Raw genomic sequence first — 20,596 nt, 5'->3', positions numbered from 1 at the left:
TTTTTCTCATTTTCAATGGGATTGAATTCCTAATTTCCACACCTGTAGCCAGTGATGGGCATTATCGGCGATAATTTATCGGCGATAATTATCGGCGATAAATTTTTATCGCTTATCGTTATCGCTCAATCATTTTTTCAGTTATCGTTTATCGTTATCGCCAAAGGCAATATTTGATTATCGCCGATAATTAATCGCCGATAAATTTTATTTCGGATCAACGCACAAGTGGAAAGACCATGAAAAGTAATATTTTTACTAGCCACCTAGTTAATGAAACTAAAATTAAAACCAGTTCTTCTTCAGTGCCTGAAGTGTGTATGCACAGGTTGTTGTCAGGGGAGGGGGCACACCCCCTGCAGCGACGGCCCTGACAACACAATAATTTTTAGAGTTGCAAATTGCAATGCAATGAAATGCATGCAACAAGTCTTTTGTTGTTTTGCTGCAATCGGCAATCGCGAGTGAATTTTACAATTAAAATGTAAGCGCACAGGCGATTCCTTTGAAGCGAAGCGACAGAAATTGGCAAGTGGTTTGTGAAAGTGTCGCAATACGAGGCCGCTTTTACATCGGAAACATGGTCTTTCGCGCCACCTCACGATCAACTATTTTATTTTTGTGTTTTTTTTTTCGTTGGAAGTGTTAGTTTTTAGTAATTGTCGTAAAAAAATAAAATCTCTCTCGTCAAAACATGACACTTACTGTTTTAAGTGCATTAAATCTTTAGATGAGTAGATTAACTAAAATTGCAAGAACTTGCCTTGAGACGTGCGGTTACGTCACAAACTCAGTTTAAAAGACAAAATTCACACACAATAACAACACAAGATCGGTTATAGACTGTAAGATCGATTTTTTTCTAGCTTGGCGATATAACTTTAATCCAAAAACAATAACCACATGCGTAAGTGCCATTTAACTTAAAAAGTTAACCCATTTGTGCCGAAAGTGAAAGTATTAGGCTACTTAAAAAAAATTTCGGAAAATTTAAATATTGCATAATTATGACCTAAAAAACATATCACAATTATTTTTTTCCTAATTGTGTTTGTACTTTTTGAGAAAAAAGCCGTCCTATATATAAGACGCTAGGCAAATCCGTTATCAAATTTCACAAGCTTGATGGATTTCACAGTGTATGCACATTTTTACCACCAATAACGCTTAAGATTACTGATAAATTTTCAAGCATTTGGCGTTTTTTGGAATTTTTTCAATTATTGCTGACTTTGCTGTAAACAGCCCTGCAGAAAGCAAAATACAAAGTTTGGAATTTTTTATGGTATTTTCATTTGATTTAATTATTTTGCCTACTGCTCGTAAGCGGCAGTGTAACTCAATTGATAAAAGCATCCAGCTGGTATCTGAAGGTTTGATTATAAGCACGGCGGTTACCTCAGTGGTTTGATTCTGGATCAAGAGGTTGAAGATTCGATACCTACTGCCGCTGTTGCGATTCTATTCATGCATAACTTACAAAAAGTTTTGTCCCTTTACAGTATATTATGTTCGATTTTTCGTCATGTTGATGAAAACAGTTCGTGCTGCATGGGATGGGGCAGCGCTAATCAAGAAAAAAAAATTATCGTTATCGGACATTATCGGCGATAATTTATCGTTTATCGTTATCGCTTAACTTTTTTTTGATTTATCGTTTATCGTTATCGCTTTAGGCATTTTTCGTTTATCGATTATCGTTACCGCTTAACTGAAAAATGAGTTATCGCGCCCAACACTGCCTGTAGCCTAGCCTATACTTGAAACTGCGTTGAAGTTTTGAAGATGCGTATTGAGGAACATAAAAGGAATGGACAAATAGGCCTACCATGTGTATAGCCTACCTTGTAAAAGCTTTGAGAGCAGTGGCATTTACAATGGTGTCAATTTTTTTTCAATTGTCTTAATTCCGGGTGAGCTTTCGGATGTTAAGAACCTTCCTTTTTTTCCTTTTCCGCAATCTGGATGCAATTTAGAAGATTTTAGAGAAATGTAAAAAAACTGGTCAGATTAAGCTTCACCTTTCTCTCAACAGAGTCGTGATTGTGGGGGTTTTTATACTCGGACTCAGAAAACTTATTGATAGCTCAATCCTGGCAGAATCACATAGAGGCTTTGAGCTAGCCTACTTGTACTACGGTACTTGTAAAGGCTTTGAGCCACTGACGCACGCCTTGTCACCAAGTGACAGAGTGTCAAGTGACAGTGCCTTTGCATTTTAGTTAAATCAAATAGGCCTAAGTTTAGTCGGCGACATAGCCGAGTGATGAGAGAGACTGCACATAGGGCGTAACCTGGATAGGCCTACGACATAATAGGCTAATAAATAAGTTAAGTCCCGCACTCGTTAATTAATTAATTAAAATCTTTTTTGAGAACTTAATCCTTGCAGTTTTTCATATTGCCTTCTTAGTAGGCTAGTGGTTGGTTTGGTTGGTTTTGAATTTTCATCCTCGGACTGACAAATAAAGCCTTGATTGGTTATTCCGGGTAGTTTCGCATTCTTGTAGAGGCTCTTGACTCAGAGCCGGTTACAGAAATTGGCAGAATAAAGTTTCCGATTGCTAAAATGTTGTTGCCAGGGAATTATTCTATTCATTAGATGCCGCTCAATGGAGAGCAGTCCTTAACGTACTATGTTGCTCAAGCGTAGGCCTACACCCCAAGAGTCGAACCAGCGCCGCTTGATCTTGAAACTTCTTCGTTCATGAAGTCACACGGTAAACAACTGAGAAACCAACTCAGGCTACTTCTGTGTGAATAAGAAAAAAAAAATAAAAAAAATGTCCTCATGCTCTTTGACCCAACGATAGGCTATAGATTAAGCTATATAGCCTAGGCCCTAGGCTATAGGTTTGGCCTATGGGTGTGCCAATGAAAATATTTTCGTGCTACTGAAGTTGACAATTAAAAAACCATTGCTAATATGCAAGCCCTTGCTATATTGCTTGTTATACGCATAGGTTAGTATCATGCTGACTCATAATTTTAGTTTGGACTTCAGTGGATTCAGAGTCTAAAATAATGAAATTTTTCGGAGTCTAATTGGAGTGGAGTCTGGTTTCATAAAGTTGAATCGGAGCAGAGATATCTAGTGTGATTTCCTTGGGTTGGAGTTTCAAAAATCACACTTTGCTCAACACTGCAAGAGCGCATTTCAAGAGACAAACCAGCGCTGTTTGATGGTGTTGTTTCTTCGTTGTGTCAGACGTGAACAAACTGCGCTATCGCGGCGGATGGAGTTACTTCATGATTTTGTATCCGTACAAGGTTATGTTGTAAATATACTTTAGAGCTTTTAGTTTTTCGTTTTTATCTTTTTGCATACTTTTGTTAGGTTTGGTGTACATTGTTTTTGTTGCGATTTCAAAAACAAATCACACTAATCAGAAGTGCGAAAATTGTATGAAAACAATGATGAGTTGGTTCATCTTGTTTCCCGGAAAATTATAACTTTGATCCGCACAACTCGTCCATGAGTTTTCCGTTATTTTCTGGTGCGTATAGGTTTTTCAGTTTCCGCCAGGGTGGCCAATTTGGCTTTTTTGAAGCCAGATTTTGAGAATCTGGCTGTTTTTCAACTCCCTTGGCTTATTTTTTTTAAATAAAAAAAGCCAGAAAAATTAGGCTTTTTCTGGCTTTTTTTCATGTTTCATCGATTTTTTGTCAACTTAATAAAAAGCCAACATAATTTTGGCTTTTTCTTGGCTTAATTTTACCTTTCCCGTTTTTTTTAGAAAAAAATTCAGTCCGCGTCAATCGGAGCAGTGATTTCTAACTTATATTTGGTTGCAGTGTCCGACCGAATGCCGTTTTGAAGCCGAAACTAGAAAATTTTCTAGTTGCTTGTCTTTTCATTAACTATGTTTCTGCGTTGTCGCTGAAATCAAAGTTCGGTGGGACACTATTTGGTTGTGCACTTTTTATATGTGTATGTTTAATGAATACTAATTGGCTTTTTCTTGGTTGTTTCAGCTATTTTATACTGGCTTTTTCAGCTATTTTCTTCTGGCTTTTTTTAGGCTTTTTTTGTGACTAGGTCTGGCTTTTTTTGGTGAAGACAGGTTGGCAACCCTGGTTTCCGCAGTTTGCGACTTTAGGGTGTTTGGGATTGTGAAAGGTGTACGTTACTATTTTTCAGTGTTTAACTGCTCAATCAGTTCGGTTTCGGTTGTTTTTTCATTAAGGCGAGAGATTATAATCAAAGAAGTATGTCACAACTAAAAATAGTTAAGCTTACGGTGTAACAAAGGTAAAAGCGTTGCTGTTTCCATTATGTTGAGGCAGAGCTTGCATTTTCATATGGTACCATATCTTAAAACTAAAGCTTCTGGCGTTTTGAGTTAAATGAAAAAATCGGTAGGCTATAAGCTTTTTGATATAACTTACCATCATCCCAAGTAACGTTTTTTGCACCATCCCTTACATTGTCAATGTTTTTAAAAGCAAGCAGGTGTGTACAGGCCTTAAAACTCGTGTTTTTTCCGGCAGCCTTCGTGGCCTACCGAGAGCTCCTTCTCGGCGGCCAAATCTGCGTGCTTGGAGGCCAAAATACAATAACGATAGCACAAGTAAATAGCATTAAACTTGCAACAATGTTAAAATGATCACTTAGCGTTGTTGAAGTCTGGGCGACTCGTTGTACCACGCTTTAAATGCTTTATCGGGATTGTAATCCGGTACTGCGGGACCATCTAACGACCCTAAATTGTTTTAACTGCTCGCAGCTCAGTAAATTGTTTCAACTGCATACCGCCTTTCATAAAACCTGACCATTTATTCCGTTATGATGTCACCATTGAGGGTGTGAAGTCACTAACCCACAGCGTTCTCAACTATGAAGACACATGTGTTACCCACGGATGTCAATTAACCTAGTTCTCTTTTTTAACAACGATTCAATGTCCGACAACATTGAATCGATATAAAAACGACAATATTGCCAGCCGATGTAAACCACTTCGGATTAACACTTCGTTGAAATAAACATCAGGAATTGCAAACAAGACTTACAGCGCTGGTGATCGCAGCGTGATATAAATGAATGAACAAGACTTACAGCGCTGGTGATCGCAGCGTGATATATTCAATACAACAGTAGTGACTATGATGCGCTGACCTAATTCTGCGTCACTCTTTGATACTACACATTTTCGACATTTAATCCACGATTGTTCTATTGCGAAATTAAATAATTGACTAGTAGAAACCGGCGGCCAAACTTGGCCGACGGAGGAGGTAGCACAGGTGGTCATTCAAGCACTACTTAGCGGCCATGGCCGCCGGCTGCTTTAAGGCTTGGTGTAGATATAAAGCCACTTAGGTTTGTGAGAGAGACAAAAAAAAAAGGCAGTGGCTATTTGACCGGCGCCGGTGTTTGAATTTGAAACACTATTTGACCGGTCATGACGTCACTCTATAGGCACTTCTTTCTTTTTCTCTTTCAAAGCAAAAGACGAGAAGAGTGCGTATATAACTTGTAAATTCGACAATCATCTTCAACTGATTGGATGGCGCGTGGGTTACGCCTCTGGTTGGTGTTCCAGAGGGAATGAGTTCGATACTTCGCGAAAGCGCTTTTTTTTTAAAATTTTTAACTAAATTTTGACCCGAAGTGACTCAATCGTTAGGCTGCTGCATTTTTGTAGTCAATTTTTATTTTCGGAAGCCTACAGCCCAATTTTTATGTCTTTTCAACTATGAGTAATAAAGTCAGAGTTTTTTAATTTTCTTGAATTTGAGAATTTCTCTGGATAATTTTCCGTTCGTCATAAGAGGATGTGACCGTGTTTGCCGAACGACGCAAAAATGTAATGCGTCGTTCGGCAAACACGGTCACATCGCAAAAATGTAATGCGTCGTTCGGAAAACACGGTCACATCCTCTTATGACGAACGGAAAATTATTCAGAGAAATTCTCAAATTCAAGAAAATTAAAAAACTCTGACTTTATTACTCATAGTTGAAAAGACATAAAAAATTGGGCTGTAGGCTTCCGAAAATAAAAATTGACTACAAAAATGCAGCAGCCTAACGATTGAGTCACTTTCGATCAAAATTTAGTTAAAAATTTAAAAAAAAAAACGCTTCCGCGAAGTATCGAACTCATTCCCTCTGGAACACCAACCAGAGACGTAACCCACGCGCCATCCAATCAGTTGAAGATGATTGTCGAATTTACAAGTTATATACGCACTCTTCTCGTCTTTTGCTTTGAAAGAGAAAAAGAAAGAAGTGCCTATAGAGTGACGTCATGACCGGTCAAATAGTGTTTCAGATTCAAAGACCGGCGCCGGTCAAATAGCCACTGCCAAAAAAAAATAAGGAAGTGGCTATTTTTCCACACTTAATGCCATGGTTACAATCAGGTGTTGCCAGAGTTAGGATTAAAATTAGGAAGAGTTAAAGTAAAGGTTAGAGTTAGGAATAAAATTGGGGTTTTGATCTTTGCCCAGGACTAAAAAAAAATTTCCAAAATACCGTACAAGTTTTTGTTTTCAACACCTTTAAACTTTTCTCAAATTTAGGCAGAATTTCTTATGTAACAACACTATTGAGGCTTTTATTGCACTATATTGTGTAAATATAGCCACAGCCAAAAAATAAGTGCCACAAGAGCTGAACAGTTTAAAACTTTTTACAAAACTCAAACATTACAAAATGTTCAGACTCACAATCCAGCTGAAACTCTCTAAATTTTTGGCAAGTATAATTATAACTGCTATTGTTTTTGCAGCAGTAACCAGCATATTGCCTAGGCTGGCCTAACTACCGATATAGTAGGTACCGTACCTACTGTATATTTACCACTAAACAATAGTAAACATGACTCAAAAAGGGCACAAAATGATAGTTTTTGAAAAAAAACCTCACTTAAAAGATACCGTACAGTAGCATACATCAGAGATCAATGAAATGTAAAGCAATTGATTGCCAAATGAACAAGAACACATACGGTAGCCTAGCTATACTATAGCTACCATAGGATGGATGCAACCTAGTTCGTACCCTAAACAGTTCGTACCCTGAAAAGATCGAGAGAAAAAATTAAATTTACCGAAGTTGCTGGATGCTGCTTGCAGTTTCTGCAAACATTTAAAAATTTTCCCTCTGAAAAGATCGAGAGAAAAAAATAGCGCAAAGCCGAAGTCGCTGATCGCAGTTTCCGCAAACAAACAAAAACTCTCAGGATCATTATCGGAAATTTTAAAATGTTTCCAGAAACTCCGATCTCTACCTTAACCCCTAACCCTTTTAAAATGTTTGCAGAAACTGCAATCAGCGACTTCGTCAAACTCTTAGGATCATTACCGGAAAGTTTAAAATGTTTGCGGAAACTGCAGAAAAATGGAAACTGCGATCAGCGACTTAGGCTTTGTTCTATTTTTTTCTCTCGATCTTTACGGTTTGTTTGTTTGCGGAAACTCCGATCAGCGACTTCGGCTTTTTTAATTTTTTCTCTTGATCTTTTCCTAACCCTTTTAAAAAGTTTGCGGAAACTGCGATTAGTGGCTTTGGCAAACTCTTAGGATCATTACGGAAATTTTAAAATGTTTGCGGAAACTGGAAAAACGGAAACTGCAATCAGCGACTTCGGCTTTGTTCTATTTTTTCTATCGATCTTTTCAGTTTGTTTGTTTGCGGAAACTCCAAACAGCGACTTCGTCTTTTTTGAATTTTTTCTCTTGACCTTTTCAGGGTACGAACTGTTCAGGGTACAAACTAGGTTGCACCCCTATAGGATGCCCCCTATTTTGTCCCCAAAATCGTGGGATGAAGTATTCAGTTAGAAATAAAAATATTTCTAGCCCTAACCTTAACTCAAACCCAGGGGCGCAACTAGGGGGGTCGTCTAGTCGGCATGACAGCCCCCTTTAAGATTTGCAACTGCAAGAAGACGGACGACTAACTATAGACTAAGACTTAGTCTACTACTTAACGTGTGTCAGTTCAAGCTACGTTCTATGCATACCAAATTTGTTTCACGCCCAAGCCGCATAAACCGCAATACAAAATATTAACAGACCGTCATTTATTCACGCAATATGATGTCATAGAAACAAAATGGCTGACTTTCCAGGATGGTAAAACTTTCAGTGCGGGAAACCGGCTCAGCTTTATGCTTACAACAGCATGAAAAAGAAGCTTTACAAAGCCATCATTTTAACAAGTTGTCATTCTCAAGTTCAATCGTTTTCTTCTTCTGCCTTTGTTCTCTCAAAACAACACATGCGTGCACACACATGTAAGGAGCCTCTGTTAATCACATGCAGAAACGGATTGGCATGCACGACGCACGTGACTTGCAGGTGTTTTGCGGATGGCAGATCATTTTTTCAAAACATTTTTTTTCTTTTTTTTATAATTTTTTTCCTTTCTCCGTATTATTTCCGAATCCAATTACCCGATAAAAAAGCGGTTTTTAGATTCGATTCTGGATGGATTCGAATCTTAAGAATTCAAAATTCTACTTTGGGCATCCCTACTTAGGATGCAACCTTATTAACCCACAAAACGAAACTGCAGCTGGCTTTAGGCTAGTCTGATTTGTAATCTTCGTATGGTCGCAACTTCACACATTCTTAAACCAATTTTACAATTTTGGTGTCAAAAAGACGGCATCTTGTCAAACTTGACGTGTATCCAGGCCCTAAGCTTGTGTGGACTACTTTTTAAAATGTGGGCCTAGAGAGCAAACAATTTGCTGCCTAATTTCGAAAGCGCGGGAAACTTTTTTTGAGAGTGAGCAGCAAGCACAGACAGAGCGAAAAAGATCGCTTCGCGTGTCGCAGAATTGGACTTATCTCGTGACCTATTTCGACCTATTGCGTCTCCTGAAAAGATCGAGAAATTTCCAAATGTTTGCGGCAACTCTGATCAGCGACTTCGGCTCTGATGTATTTTTTTCTCGATCTTTTCAGGGGACAAAGTGTTCAGGGTACAGAATAGGTTAAGCACATGTTACCATATGTAGTGAGTGATGCCACCGATGTCGTCCCCTGAACATGTCGTCCCCGCGATGTTGTCCCATGCCGATGTCATCCCACGTCGATTTCGCCCCTTGAAAGTAGTGTTGCCAGATGTTCATTTTTTGGTCTATTTAAATGTAGGTAAAAATTAGGGTTGTTTGAAACAAGATTTTTCAAGTTACAATGATATTTTTGCCACCTTTTCCTTTTTTTAGCGAATATCTGAAAAAAAAACAACTAGCCTAGAAATTAATTTTTATTTTTAAAATGTAATCGAATAAAATCAGAGACTTTTAAAAATGGTAGCAGGCCTTGAAACAATTTTTTCCGGCGGCCAAACATGTCCGACTGAAGCAAGCTGTTCGGCGGCCAATCACAAGCACATGGTGGTCATCAGAACTTCGACATGCATCAATAATGATTTATCGCATCAATAAAGTGTATTGTCACTTGCATCGTGCTTATCATCAGACATAGCCGCTTGGTCAATCAATAAAGTTAACAATTCAAGCATAGACAATGTGTATTGTGATTTATCGGGTGCTTTGACTGCTTTCTAATCCATTGTGATTATAAGTGGAAAGTGGCAAAGTACTCTATTCACAAGGCCGCTTGCGTAAAAGTTTTCTTGGAACTTCATGGCGACAAATGCGGCCGACGGAAGGACGAAACCCGGTGGACAAAATGTTGATTTTTGTAGGTTAATCGCGGCAATGGCCGCCTTCAGTTTCGAAGCCTGGGTAGCCTACCAAATTGATTGTTTTTTGTTTGTTTATTCATCAACTATTCCACAAGTTGTACCAAACTGAAATAACTTGATACCAAAATCCACCATGCACCGAGTTTGATACGAAAATATACGATGCTTTGCTCATAAAATCATTCAATCCTCGTCTCAATACGCAGTTGTTTTCCGCAGGTGCTTCCTATCTCCTAAACGTTTTTTCATTTTGTTGTGTGATGCGGTTTCTTGCCTCGCGTAATTAACCACCATGTGATGTGCCTTTCTCCTCTGCTTTGCAGTTTCATTCTTGTGCGCTTCGTTTTTCAATTCATTGTGTAAATCAGTTATTTTCAATGTAGATGTTATTGTAAAATCAAGTTATTTCAAGGCGTAAATGATTTTGTGTCCCGATATATGAGGGGACAACATCGGGGGTTACGACATCGACAGGGGATCACATCGTCTTGCCATAGGAAATGAAGCAAACACAAAATAAAGTAAATGTTTTGCTTGCGACAACAGATTATACATAGATTTTATTATTCCCATTAAACCATACATTTTTTGCGGTTGTACACTGTGCATATATTTTGTTGGAATGCAGAAGAAACGATGTTGTAGAAATAAAATACAGTAGCATAACCTACAAAAGGAGAAGGTGGTAAAGTTGTTGCGGTTTAAGACATGCAAATCTCCATTTTCAAATTGCCCAGTCATAGCTGTTATTACCCCGGTCAACACATCAGTAGTGAATCTGGCTATCGCTCCCTTAAAACGTAATAAATTAACTTTATTAGCCCAGGCAAGCTTGTGGCTGGTGGACAGCTTTATAGAATCAGAAGGTCAATGTGTACCTACTCTCTGCATATGAATCAAAAAAATTGTTTCGGTGACTGTTCATTGTTCAATCAACTTGTTTTGAGCTACTTGGTCGAGTACTTGTTGCAGTTGCTCTTGCCAGCTGTGCCAATAACAACAATAAAGCAACTTGAAAGCTACCTCATACAGTTTAAGCTTCCAAAAACAATACTAATTTTGACCAAGCATAGCACTGGCTGCGTATTAGTATTGAATTACTTATTTTGCAGGCCTCGAAATTCACGGCGGACACGGCGGTCATGTCCGTCGTCACAGCATGTAATGTCCGCGGGAAGTACCATCTAGATCGGTCATATTTGTCCGCCGAGAAATAGCGATACAAATCGTCATTACATAGCACAAACAATCGTTGCAAATATATAATTTCCGCGCATTCTAGCGCGCATTTAGAAAATGTGAATACTGTATATATCTCTTAGCTTCCGTTCAAGCAAGAAAACTTTCGATTTTTACGTTGCTTCGACCATTGGTGACATTGAATCAGCGTAAGAAAGGTGAATTCTTCGCTAAGAATGGACGGGAGTACGCTACTTTTACACTAATCACGCGCAACTTAGTTCAAGTCTCACGTCACAATGTCTGGCTTTGATCTCCGAGTAATATTGATAAGGCAAGGTTTGTTTCAAAATTAGATTATACGAGTAGGCTATTACAGCAAGATGCCGCAAAATTTGTTTAGTTTTGGTATTTCAGTAAGAGCCCAGGGAAAATTCACTTTCGCTCACATGACACGCAAAAATAAACCTATTAACCTAAAGAAAAAAGCCTATTGAAACTTTTCACGGAAGATAATAGTAGCGTTAGTGTAGAAGTTCTCCGACTCGTGCCCAGAGCATTGTGACGCAAGAAGCCACACGACCTCTTTCGGTGGAAGTTAATCAGTTATGCGGCGTATTCAGCAGTTACGCAGCGCTTTGACTCTTCAAGAGCACGTCGTTGTTCTGATGAAAGCTTTTCAGAGTCAGTGACTTCGCTAAAATTTTAAAAAGCCTTCTAAACCGTAGCTATAGCTTTCAAATGGCGAAGAATTATCAAGATAAAGTGATTAAGCATGACGATTGACGCTAAAACTGGTGTGTCCGCCGTGAGACTTAATTTGTCCGCCGAGATAGCTGCTCACACCGGACACGTTTGTCCGCTGTCAACAAAAACGAATTTCGAGGCCTGCTTTGGCACCAGAATTACTTGAAAATGGGTGTTAGTTTGTCTTGTAAAATGTTTTTGTTGACCAGTGTTATAGGTTAAGTTAATTAACTAAGCTTTTGCATTGGTATGGAAAGGTAAACATAAAAACCGCCTACCTAAATAATCCCTACAAATTTTCCAAATCGGGTTTCTCCAAACAAAGCTGCCTCCGAAATGAGATTTCTCCGAATTGGATTCGCCGAAACGGGCCATTCCGGGGTCCAGAGCGAGGCGAGCGAGAGAAAACGTGGCTCCTTCACACTTCACAGTGTAGCTCAGTGGGTTGGATGCCTGTTAGGAGGGGTAGGTAGTCCGTCGGAATGGAACGCAGGCATCCAGTCACAGTATGCAGTGCTTCGTTGATGGCGGTATCAATGTGGTGGGTGTGAGAACTACAACACCAGACTGGTGCGCAGTACACAGCAGTAGAATGAACAAGGGCTAGGATAGCTGTACAAAGAGTTTTGGCACCAGCAGACACAAAAAAATTGTCTTTTGAAACCAGTTTATTGCGTTTTTTTATGATGAACACTTCAGCAAAAGTTTGGATGCATTACTGGTGAAAATTAAATGATGTTAAATATTAGTTTATCTAATGAAACTTATTTCGTTTACAGCTGTTGTTTAAATTAGTGATCATTTGATGTTTTATCTCTGATTTGAGCCAACAGCAAAAATGGATGCTGGTTTTTTCAGAGGTACAAGTGCGGATCAGGACAACCGGTTTGTTAACAAGCAAAAGAAATTGCTGAAGTCAATGAAATTTGCTGATGGTTTGGATGCAAAAATAGACATGAAAAAGGTTAATATGGACACCATTAAGCCTTGGATTTCGAAACGTGTCACCGAGTTATTGGGATTTGAAGATGATGTTGTGATAGAGTTCATTTTCAACAATCTTGAGGAGCAGTTTCCTGATCCTAAAGTTTTGCAAATAAACTTGACAGGTTTTTTAAATGGAAAAAACTCTCGGCAATTTCTTGGTGAACTTTGGCCACTTCTCGTTTCTGCACAGGAGAATCCAGCTGGAATTCCTGCTATTTTTGTAGAACAGAAGCAAGAAGAAATGCTTCAGCGGAAGTTGGATGTTGAAAAACTTGCAGCACTCAAACAGTCTGTCGATGAAGCTCGGCAGGCAAAAGACAGAGAAGAACGACGCAAGAAAGATCGTCGTCGTTCGCGAAGCCGTTCTCGCGACAGACATCATCACAGAAGCAGGCGTTCCCGGTCACGCTCTCCAAGACGTCGTGGCCGGTGGGACAGGACACCTGAAAAACGAAAAGATTCTTCCAAGTCTTCTGATCATGTTACTGCTAAAGTTTCTACAACAAAAGACCAAGCTTCTGAAAAGTATGACCCAAAAGAATTGTTAAAAGAGGCTTTTGCTAAAAATACTACAAAAACTGCTCCAAAATCTGACGTACAAACAGAAAAGGTACCTGAGCAAGAGCAACCTTTCCAAGAACCAGTCAAAGAAAATGGCACAACATTGGATGTTCAGCAGAATAAAGAGGAATCACCAGATGAAACTCTCAATTCAAACAACAACAAGGAGAAGGATGATACAACCGTAACTGCCACCGAAGAAAAGAACGAAGTGAAACTAAAAGAACCTTCTAAAGAAAAGGAAAACTCTCCAATTAATGCCACAAGCAACTCTTCCACTCGCAATCGATCAAACTATCGCTCTCGAAAACGATCGTCATCCAAGTCCTCATCACCTGAACCACCTTCAAGTAGAGGGCGAGAGGAAAGACGTCGACGTTCTTCACCTGAGGCAAAAAAGAGTTATTCATCTCGAGGACGTAGAAGAAGCGAAAGTGTATCTTCCCATGAAAGAAATAGGCAGAGGCGCCGGCGTAGTGATAGGAGCTCCAGTGATTCGGATTCTTCTGTAAATGCCAAAGAATCCAGCCGTCTTCCTCCTGATCCTTGGGCTAGAGGACCAAGAAGAGCATCCTCTAGTCCTGAGACTCGCTCACCTCGTCGCCAAGTTTCCTCAAGTGAAAGACATTCACGTCAAAGACGAGACAAGGAAAAACGAAATGAAGAAGATAGAAGACGTGAAGAAGAGAGACGTCGACGTGACGAACGTCGCAAGCAAGATGAAAGGCGAGAAAGAGAAGAAAGAAAAAGAAGAGAAGAAGCAAGATTGAAAAGAAGGGAAGATGAAAGACGAAGAGAAGACGAGCGCCGTCGTAGAGAAGAAGAACGGCGACAAGAACGAGAAGAAGAAAGACGTCGTCGAGATGAAGATCGTCGTCGAAAAGATGAAGAACGACGTCGCCGTGAAATTGAGGAAAAAGATCAAGATTCGGAAGATTACGTCAAAGAAAAGAAAAAGAAGAAGCATTCTAAGAAAAAAGAAGAGAAGAAACGCAAGAAAGAGAGCAAAAAGAAGAAAAAAATGAAGAAAGCTAAACGATCTGCCAAGGAAGCTAAGCGTCGTAAGCGTTCTCTGTCACCAGAGCCTCGAAATCAAAAACGGTACCAGAGCTCATCAGAAAGTGATGTTGAAGATGAGGAAGAACCAATTCCCCAAAAAGCTGATAAAAAAAGCTCAGCAAGAGTTCCTGCTGCAAGTGCCCGAGAAAGTGGGCGATCACGAGCCGCAACGATTCGTAGTCCACGCAATCGACAGTATTCTGCTTCTGAAAGTGATTCCAGCTCTGCCAGTCCACCACCATCTCCAAGAAATAAGAAGCAAATCCACAATAAAAGATCCAGTTCTTCTAGCGAGCGCTTTTCTTCACCTAAAAAGCGTCCAGACAAACAAATGCAAAATGATGATTCAGATTCCAGTTCCAGCGAACCCTCACCGCCACGTCCAGTCCCGAAGCAACGACAAAAGCAGAAGGCTAAACGAAGCAGCTCTAGCTCGAGTGAACACTTGGCTCCTGCTGTTATGGCAAAAAAAAATGTACGAAAGCAAGAGTCAGAGAGTTCATCCAGCTCTGGAGAGTCATCTCCTGCTCCGAAAATGGTTAGAAAACGTAAAAAAGAAAGGAGCGATAGTGACTCTTCGGGTCAATCGCCTCCGAAATCTCGCGTCATGAAACAAAAACCGCGACAGCGTGAAAGCAGCTCTAGCTCCAGTGACGAAGCTCCGCCACCGCCCAAGCGCAAAACGCGACCTAAAGAAAGTGAAGATAGTTCAGAATCGAGTGATGAATCTCCACCTCCTCCTAGACGAAGAGCAAGAGATTCTCCCGCTAACAAGAGGAAGAGGAGAGACAGTTTCAAGAACAAGTCCAAGAGCAGTTCACACACTCGCTCTTCTCCGGAGCAGCGAAAACCGGAAAAAGAAAAACGGAAAAGGGAAGTAAGGAGAAAGGCAGAGAGCAGTTCCAGCTCTAGCTCTCCTTCCCCGAAGCGGAAGGATACTAAAAAGAGCAGAAGGCGCCGAGCATCAACATCCTCTGAGAGCAGTTCTTCGTCCTCTTCTTCTGATGATGAAAGGAGCTTGAGGAAGACTGCTCTAGCCACTCTGAAGAGAAGAAAGAAATGAAGTGCTGATACCTTTCAAAACAGTGCAACGCAAAAGCACGAACACCATTCTAAATTGGGATGTGTCTTGGACCCATGAATGGAAAATCAAAATCTAGCAAACTGATTGTTGGTTCAAGTACATTCGCGTACTTTTAAAAACTCACTTTTACGAGCACATATCACGTGTCGTTTGTATTAAACCTTACAAGCTACGCATGTATCCATCTTCTACCTTTTTTAACCTGATTTTTCAGTTTTTTTTTAAATTAGGTAGTTGGTGTTAAAATTGCTAGCAGCTACACATGCCGTAAATGCATTGACTAATGAAAGCTCAATTCGACGCAGCTCTTGTCGGTGTATTTTGAAAATAATTTTTGCAATTGTAAAGGCTCATAGAAAATACCATCATCGCGCGCTGCGTCACTATACGTAACAATGATGTCTTCGGTTTTATGTATGTGCTATAAAACAAATCAAGTACAAATGTCGCCTACTTTGAAATGAAAATCATACCTTTCGTGAGGAAACACTGTAGAGTCACTAGAGTTTGATGACCTGAAGAGGTCCACTGGCAATAATCGGTTTGGTGCTACAAGTTTGACGTAACATGATAAACAAAAATAGCCAAATTTTGTTTTTCAGCGTGATTGGTTGGGGTTCTTGTGTCTCTGCCAGTCACTCGCCTGTGCTGACTTTGTCTGTACCTGTGGAGTGTTGATTGTAATAGTGTGCAGGTCCTTGAAAATTGTAACCTCACTATCAGGTCCCAACCATGACTAAGTAGCAGAAAATGTGATTGAAAAGCCATTTAACGTTGTTTATTTCCCTGCTACATGCATGACGCGCATATGCACAATCCCTGCTACATGCATGACGCGCATATGCACATTTTCAAAGTCACGTTGAAACAAGGCGAACCTGGGTTGTGCTCGCTCTACCAACCCAGGTTCTGGGTATTTGCCTACACTGGTTACTTTAGTCATAGCGGCCACCGAACTTCCCAAACAGTAAATCAGTCGTGCTTTACGTTGAATTAACTTTTACAGACGTTGAATCAATGTAAAACACCGCTGATTTGCTGTATGGGTTAGTTGTGTTTTTGCGTAAAGTGTGTGGATCTAGCAAGAGCTGGTGCGCCAGGTAGACGACTTATTTGCTTGTTGACAATTGTACATTTAGATATGGAGCACTGGTTGATACTCGTTGAGATTTTGCATAAAAATTCCATTCAAACACTTGGTCAATCATTCTACAATTTCTGTTCATTTAGTTTCCAATCTAAGGTTTTAGTATTTACCTGCGATTCTGGTATTTACCCGGAGAGTGAGACAGATATTTGAGTTGAATATGTTTGGATTTCAGTTCTGGCTAATTTGAGTCATTGCGAGCCATCTTGTTTTGGGACGACTCTTCTTCTGCTGACCAAACCTAGTATGACGTCTTTTCCAGTGATGTGCTTGCCATTGTGTGTCCAAAATATAAAAATTTCTGTTTGACTATTCCAGCTTCTAGAGATATGTCCTGTTTGAATTGGTCTAAAATTTGTTTGTTGGTTAATTTTTGCTGTCCAAGGAACACGCAACATCCTTCTCCAGCACCATAATTCAAAAGCATCAATTCCTTTTTGTCTGTTTCGTTTAGTGTCATGTCTGTAATGTTTCATGATATTTTGTCTACCTACCACAAAATACTGCAACGTGAAAATGTCGGTAGGTTAGTGAAAGAAAACTACAGTGTTTCTCCATCTTTGTATTTGACATGCAAACATCACTTGTATTACCCTTTTTTTTTCGTATCCAGTCTACGCCCGGGAGCTGACGATTTAAATTATAAATGGGAAGGCAAGGAAGCCGATCTTCGTGTCCACCTTCAGGCATGCCTTTAAGTGTTTGCCAAAGACACAGGCGCATTGTCTTGAGCGGTGTTGAACGGGTGGCCTTTCTAGTACTAGCACCAAGGTGACCTACCAGCACCAAGGCACTCGGCGCAGACAACTAATGGTCAATATTGACTTGTGTTGCCTTGACAAAGTTGTGAAAGCCCTGGTACAGCACTTGAAAGGGTGCAGGTGCAACTCCGCTCAAGAGCACGTTGCTGTATTTTTGACAAGACACTTGAAAGCGAACATGTCCACAATCTTCAACCACCGGGCGTCAACTTGGATGTGACAAAAAATACCTTGAGGCCAGTACGTTTTGTAGTAAAATGTTTGTCGGTAGAGTGGTTTAAATGTCTGCGCAACGATCGACAGGGCGCAGGTTTGACACCACTCCAGAGCACGCGACTGTGTCTCGAAAAAGACACTTAATGACATGCCAAAATAATGGTAGCAGCTGACTCGAAAACAAAATTCTCTTCTCTGCTTCCTGCTGGATTTCAAATAAATGCAGTGTAGGCCTAAGGCTGAGTTCACTGCGTTCTAAAGGAACAAATGGGTGATTTTGACACAAAAATTCTTTCACTGGAAAATGAATAAATTTAGTTGCGCAACAAGACACTAGTTTTCTTTTATGGACACAAGATGGCGATACGGAGCCGTCATGACGTAGTTTGTCATTCATAACGTAGTTCAGTTGTTTTTATTTCTGACCATCATATCAAAACAATACACGTCAACATAGCAAAGGTCGAGAAAAGGGTAGAAGCGACAAAACGCGAACGTTAAAACGTGCTTGTGACCAACGAGATATAACACAATGAGTGGAAACTCCTCTTTTTGCTCCGTTTTACGTGTCGGCCGTCACGCTTCACTACAGACACTTGCGCAGTAGATTAAACGGACATCACCAGAGTTTTAGATGGGATGTTCCTTCGATTTTATGTGCGTTGAGCTCTACCACTGAGCTATCTCACCGCCTAAGGTGCTTGGCTAATTAGTAATATAGTTTTGTACCATGGGTAAGGTGCTATCCACATGTTAGGCTATTTTCAACCTATTATTTAACATTATGTTATTGTCAGAAGCCTAAAATTAAACTCTAGTGCAGCCCTAAAGTTAACCCAGCCAGGCTACTGTTAGCCTGTCAGCAACTTAATCAATTTTGAAGGACCTGAATTTCTAATAAGCCGTCTAGACTAGCGTCGTAAGTCTTACAATGTTTTTAAAACCTTAGGCTGTGAAATTATAATAATAATGATAGCATTTATATCCCGCTCAGATTAATGAATGATTGATATCAGAGCGGCTCTCAATGTAATGTTTAGGTAGGTAACAAATAAAACAGTGAAAAGGCAATAATTGATAGGTAGAATCACAAGCTCAGAGATATAATGCCGATAATATGCTGTATGCCTCAATGTAGTAATGGCACACCACGCCATCACTTGTTTAGTGTGCCTAGCAAGAATTATTGTAAAGAAAGATTCCAGCGTGCTTTGACTTGACATGAAAACGCAATCCCCCGTTGGTTTTGTAAGTTTTCGGACATAAGTGACATCTGCAAAAATACCGGATAATATATCCAAACAATTTTATTCAGCTTTCAACACACAACTGCACATTTTAATTAGAGGTGCGAGGTCCTTTGAAACGCTTTCTTACCCAAATTCACGTTGCACTATAGACGCGCTCGTTGAAATGGGAATACTTTGAAATTCTTCATCTTCGATTATTTCCACAAGATACTCGACGGTTAAATTATCAGAACTGTTTTCCATTGCACTGTTATAAAAAACCAAACTTCTTCTAGCCCTGTTGGTTGTTTATAGCTGGATAAGATAAACTTTGATAACCATATAGCCTACAGTCAGTCGTTTTGTATCGTATTTCGTAGACCTTTGCTACCCTATACTAATTTAATATTGTTGTTAGCAAGAGCCTATGTATTTACCCTGCTTATTGACCTGTAACATCCTGATTAACCTACTTCGAAATTTCACACAATAATCTGAAAAGACAAGCGGTAACGAAAATAAACTTTTAAACCACCTAACAATAATACTATGGTCGGAACAGTCCAATTGCTTCGTGGTATTCGCCGTCACTTTAGCCTTACGGTCGCAGTCTGTAGCCTTCCATGTGCAAGCAGTGAACCATGAAACGAACGACGTAGAGAAACGAGAGAGATAAAAGAGAAACACTAAGAGAAGAGTGAGTTTCCACTCATTGTGTTATATCTCGTTGTTGTGACCGAAGTAAGTTATTGAGTTGAAAAAAAAAAATTTGGCACGGTCGCAACACCTTCAGAAAAATTTAAGATAGGCTAGATAAAGGGAAAATAAAAAAAAGAAAATGTTACAAAACAAAAACAAATAAATTTAGGCTATAGCTTTATTAGCTCACATAGCTTTAGCTGATTTATATTTGAATAAGCTTTTTGAATAATATTTGAATAAATAATATTTGAATAATATTCTATTTGAATAAGACCTTCTGATGATCCGTTAGGTGAAACAATTTGTAAAGGCTTCAGATAGTAATAACTACATTTGATTTAGCTTTAGCTGATATATTTAAGATTTGTATGGACAGTTGCTATGAAGATCGGCCATGGTGCGTTATCAAGACTCAAGAGTGCTGATGGTCGTAAGGGGAACACGTCTTGATGCGTTTAGCTCATAGCAAAGAAGAGCAAGGCAGGCAAAGAAATCCTACCACGGGCAAAGCCATTTCAACCGCAACGCACCATAGGCCTTGCACGACTCACAAAATAGATAGGGGTCATTCCATATCAACTCAGCCACCCATGTATATGGCACCTCTCAGACCCCGCCGAAAAGCCGCCACACCCCAGGCCACCAAACGAAAGAGTCCCAAGTCCCAGATAAACATCTCAAACGGCCCTTCCACGGCGGCCACCCCCGTCCCCGACTTGGGGAGACAGCGAACAGCAACCTCAGCTACTCCCAGAGCCCCACAACTCCCACTGCAACTGTGGTAGAAGACCAAAAACCGCTGTGCCAGCCTGTAACGTTACTGGGATTGCCGGTTGAATGCGTCTGACTAAAGGTGGCTGACAACGACACTAGATTGTTGAGATCAGGAAGTACATCTTGTATTACGCCACGTGTTGAAGCGATCAAGGCGGATTCAGAAACGTCACGTCATTCCATCAGAAGTGTGTTGATTGAAAAGGGAGAAGATTACCACACCAGTCTGTTTTATAGGCGAAATCAGTCACCCTTGGCGAGTGCTGCCAGATGCAATTCTAAAAATATTAAAACTTGAAAGTAGGCTAAACAGTACAGAATTATGAGAACGCTGGACTGCACTGCAGAATACCGGCTGGTGACGAATACGAGACAGCAGTCGGTACATACGTTGGCCCCAGTCAAAACGACATGGAAACATAGGAGAGATGTCGTGAATGACGAAAACAGTAAGTTATGATTTAGGGTTAGCAACTGAAAT

The 20,596-nt window shown here is 40.0% G+C and overlaps 1 protein-coding gene across 1 annotated transcript; it reads left to right on the top strand.

Annotated features, from left to right (window-relative positions):
• The first annotated feature begins 12,378 nt into the window (after positions 1–12,378).
• LOC145781018 (uncharacterized) lies at positions 12,379–16,745 on the top strand. The gene has a single exon (XM_082592726.1). The coding sequence runs from the start codon at positions 12,434–12,436 to the stop codon at positions 15,263–15,265; it is 2,832 nt and encodes a 943-aa protein (XP_082448852.1). The 5' UTR covers positions 12,379–12,433; the 3' UTR covers positions 15,266–16,745.
• Positions 16,746–20,596: the final 3,851 nt, after the last annotated feature.

This window comes from Aplidium turbinatum, chromosome 12, assembly GCF_918807975.1.
Source record: "Aplidium turbinatum chromosome 12, kaAplTurb1.1, whole genome shotgun sequence".
Classification (NCBI taxonomy): Eukaryota; Metazoa; Chordata; class Ascidiacea; order Aplousobranchia; family Polyclinidae; genus Aplidium; species Aplidium turbinatum.
Note: the sequence above shows the minus strand (reverse complement) of the source record. Positions and strands in the feature narration are given on the sequence as shown.

Coding starts and splice junctions, on each gene's coding strand:
- LOC145781018 (XM_082592726.1), top strand. CDS start 12,434: ATGGATGCTGGTTTTTTCAGAGGTACAAGTGCGGATCAGGACAACCGG.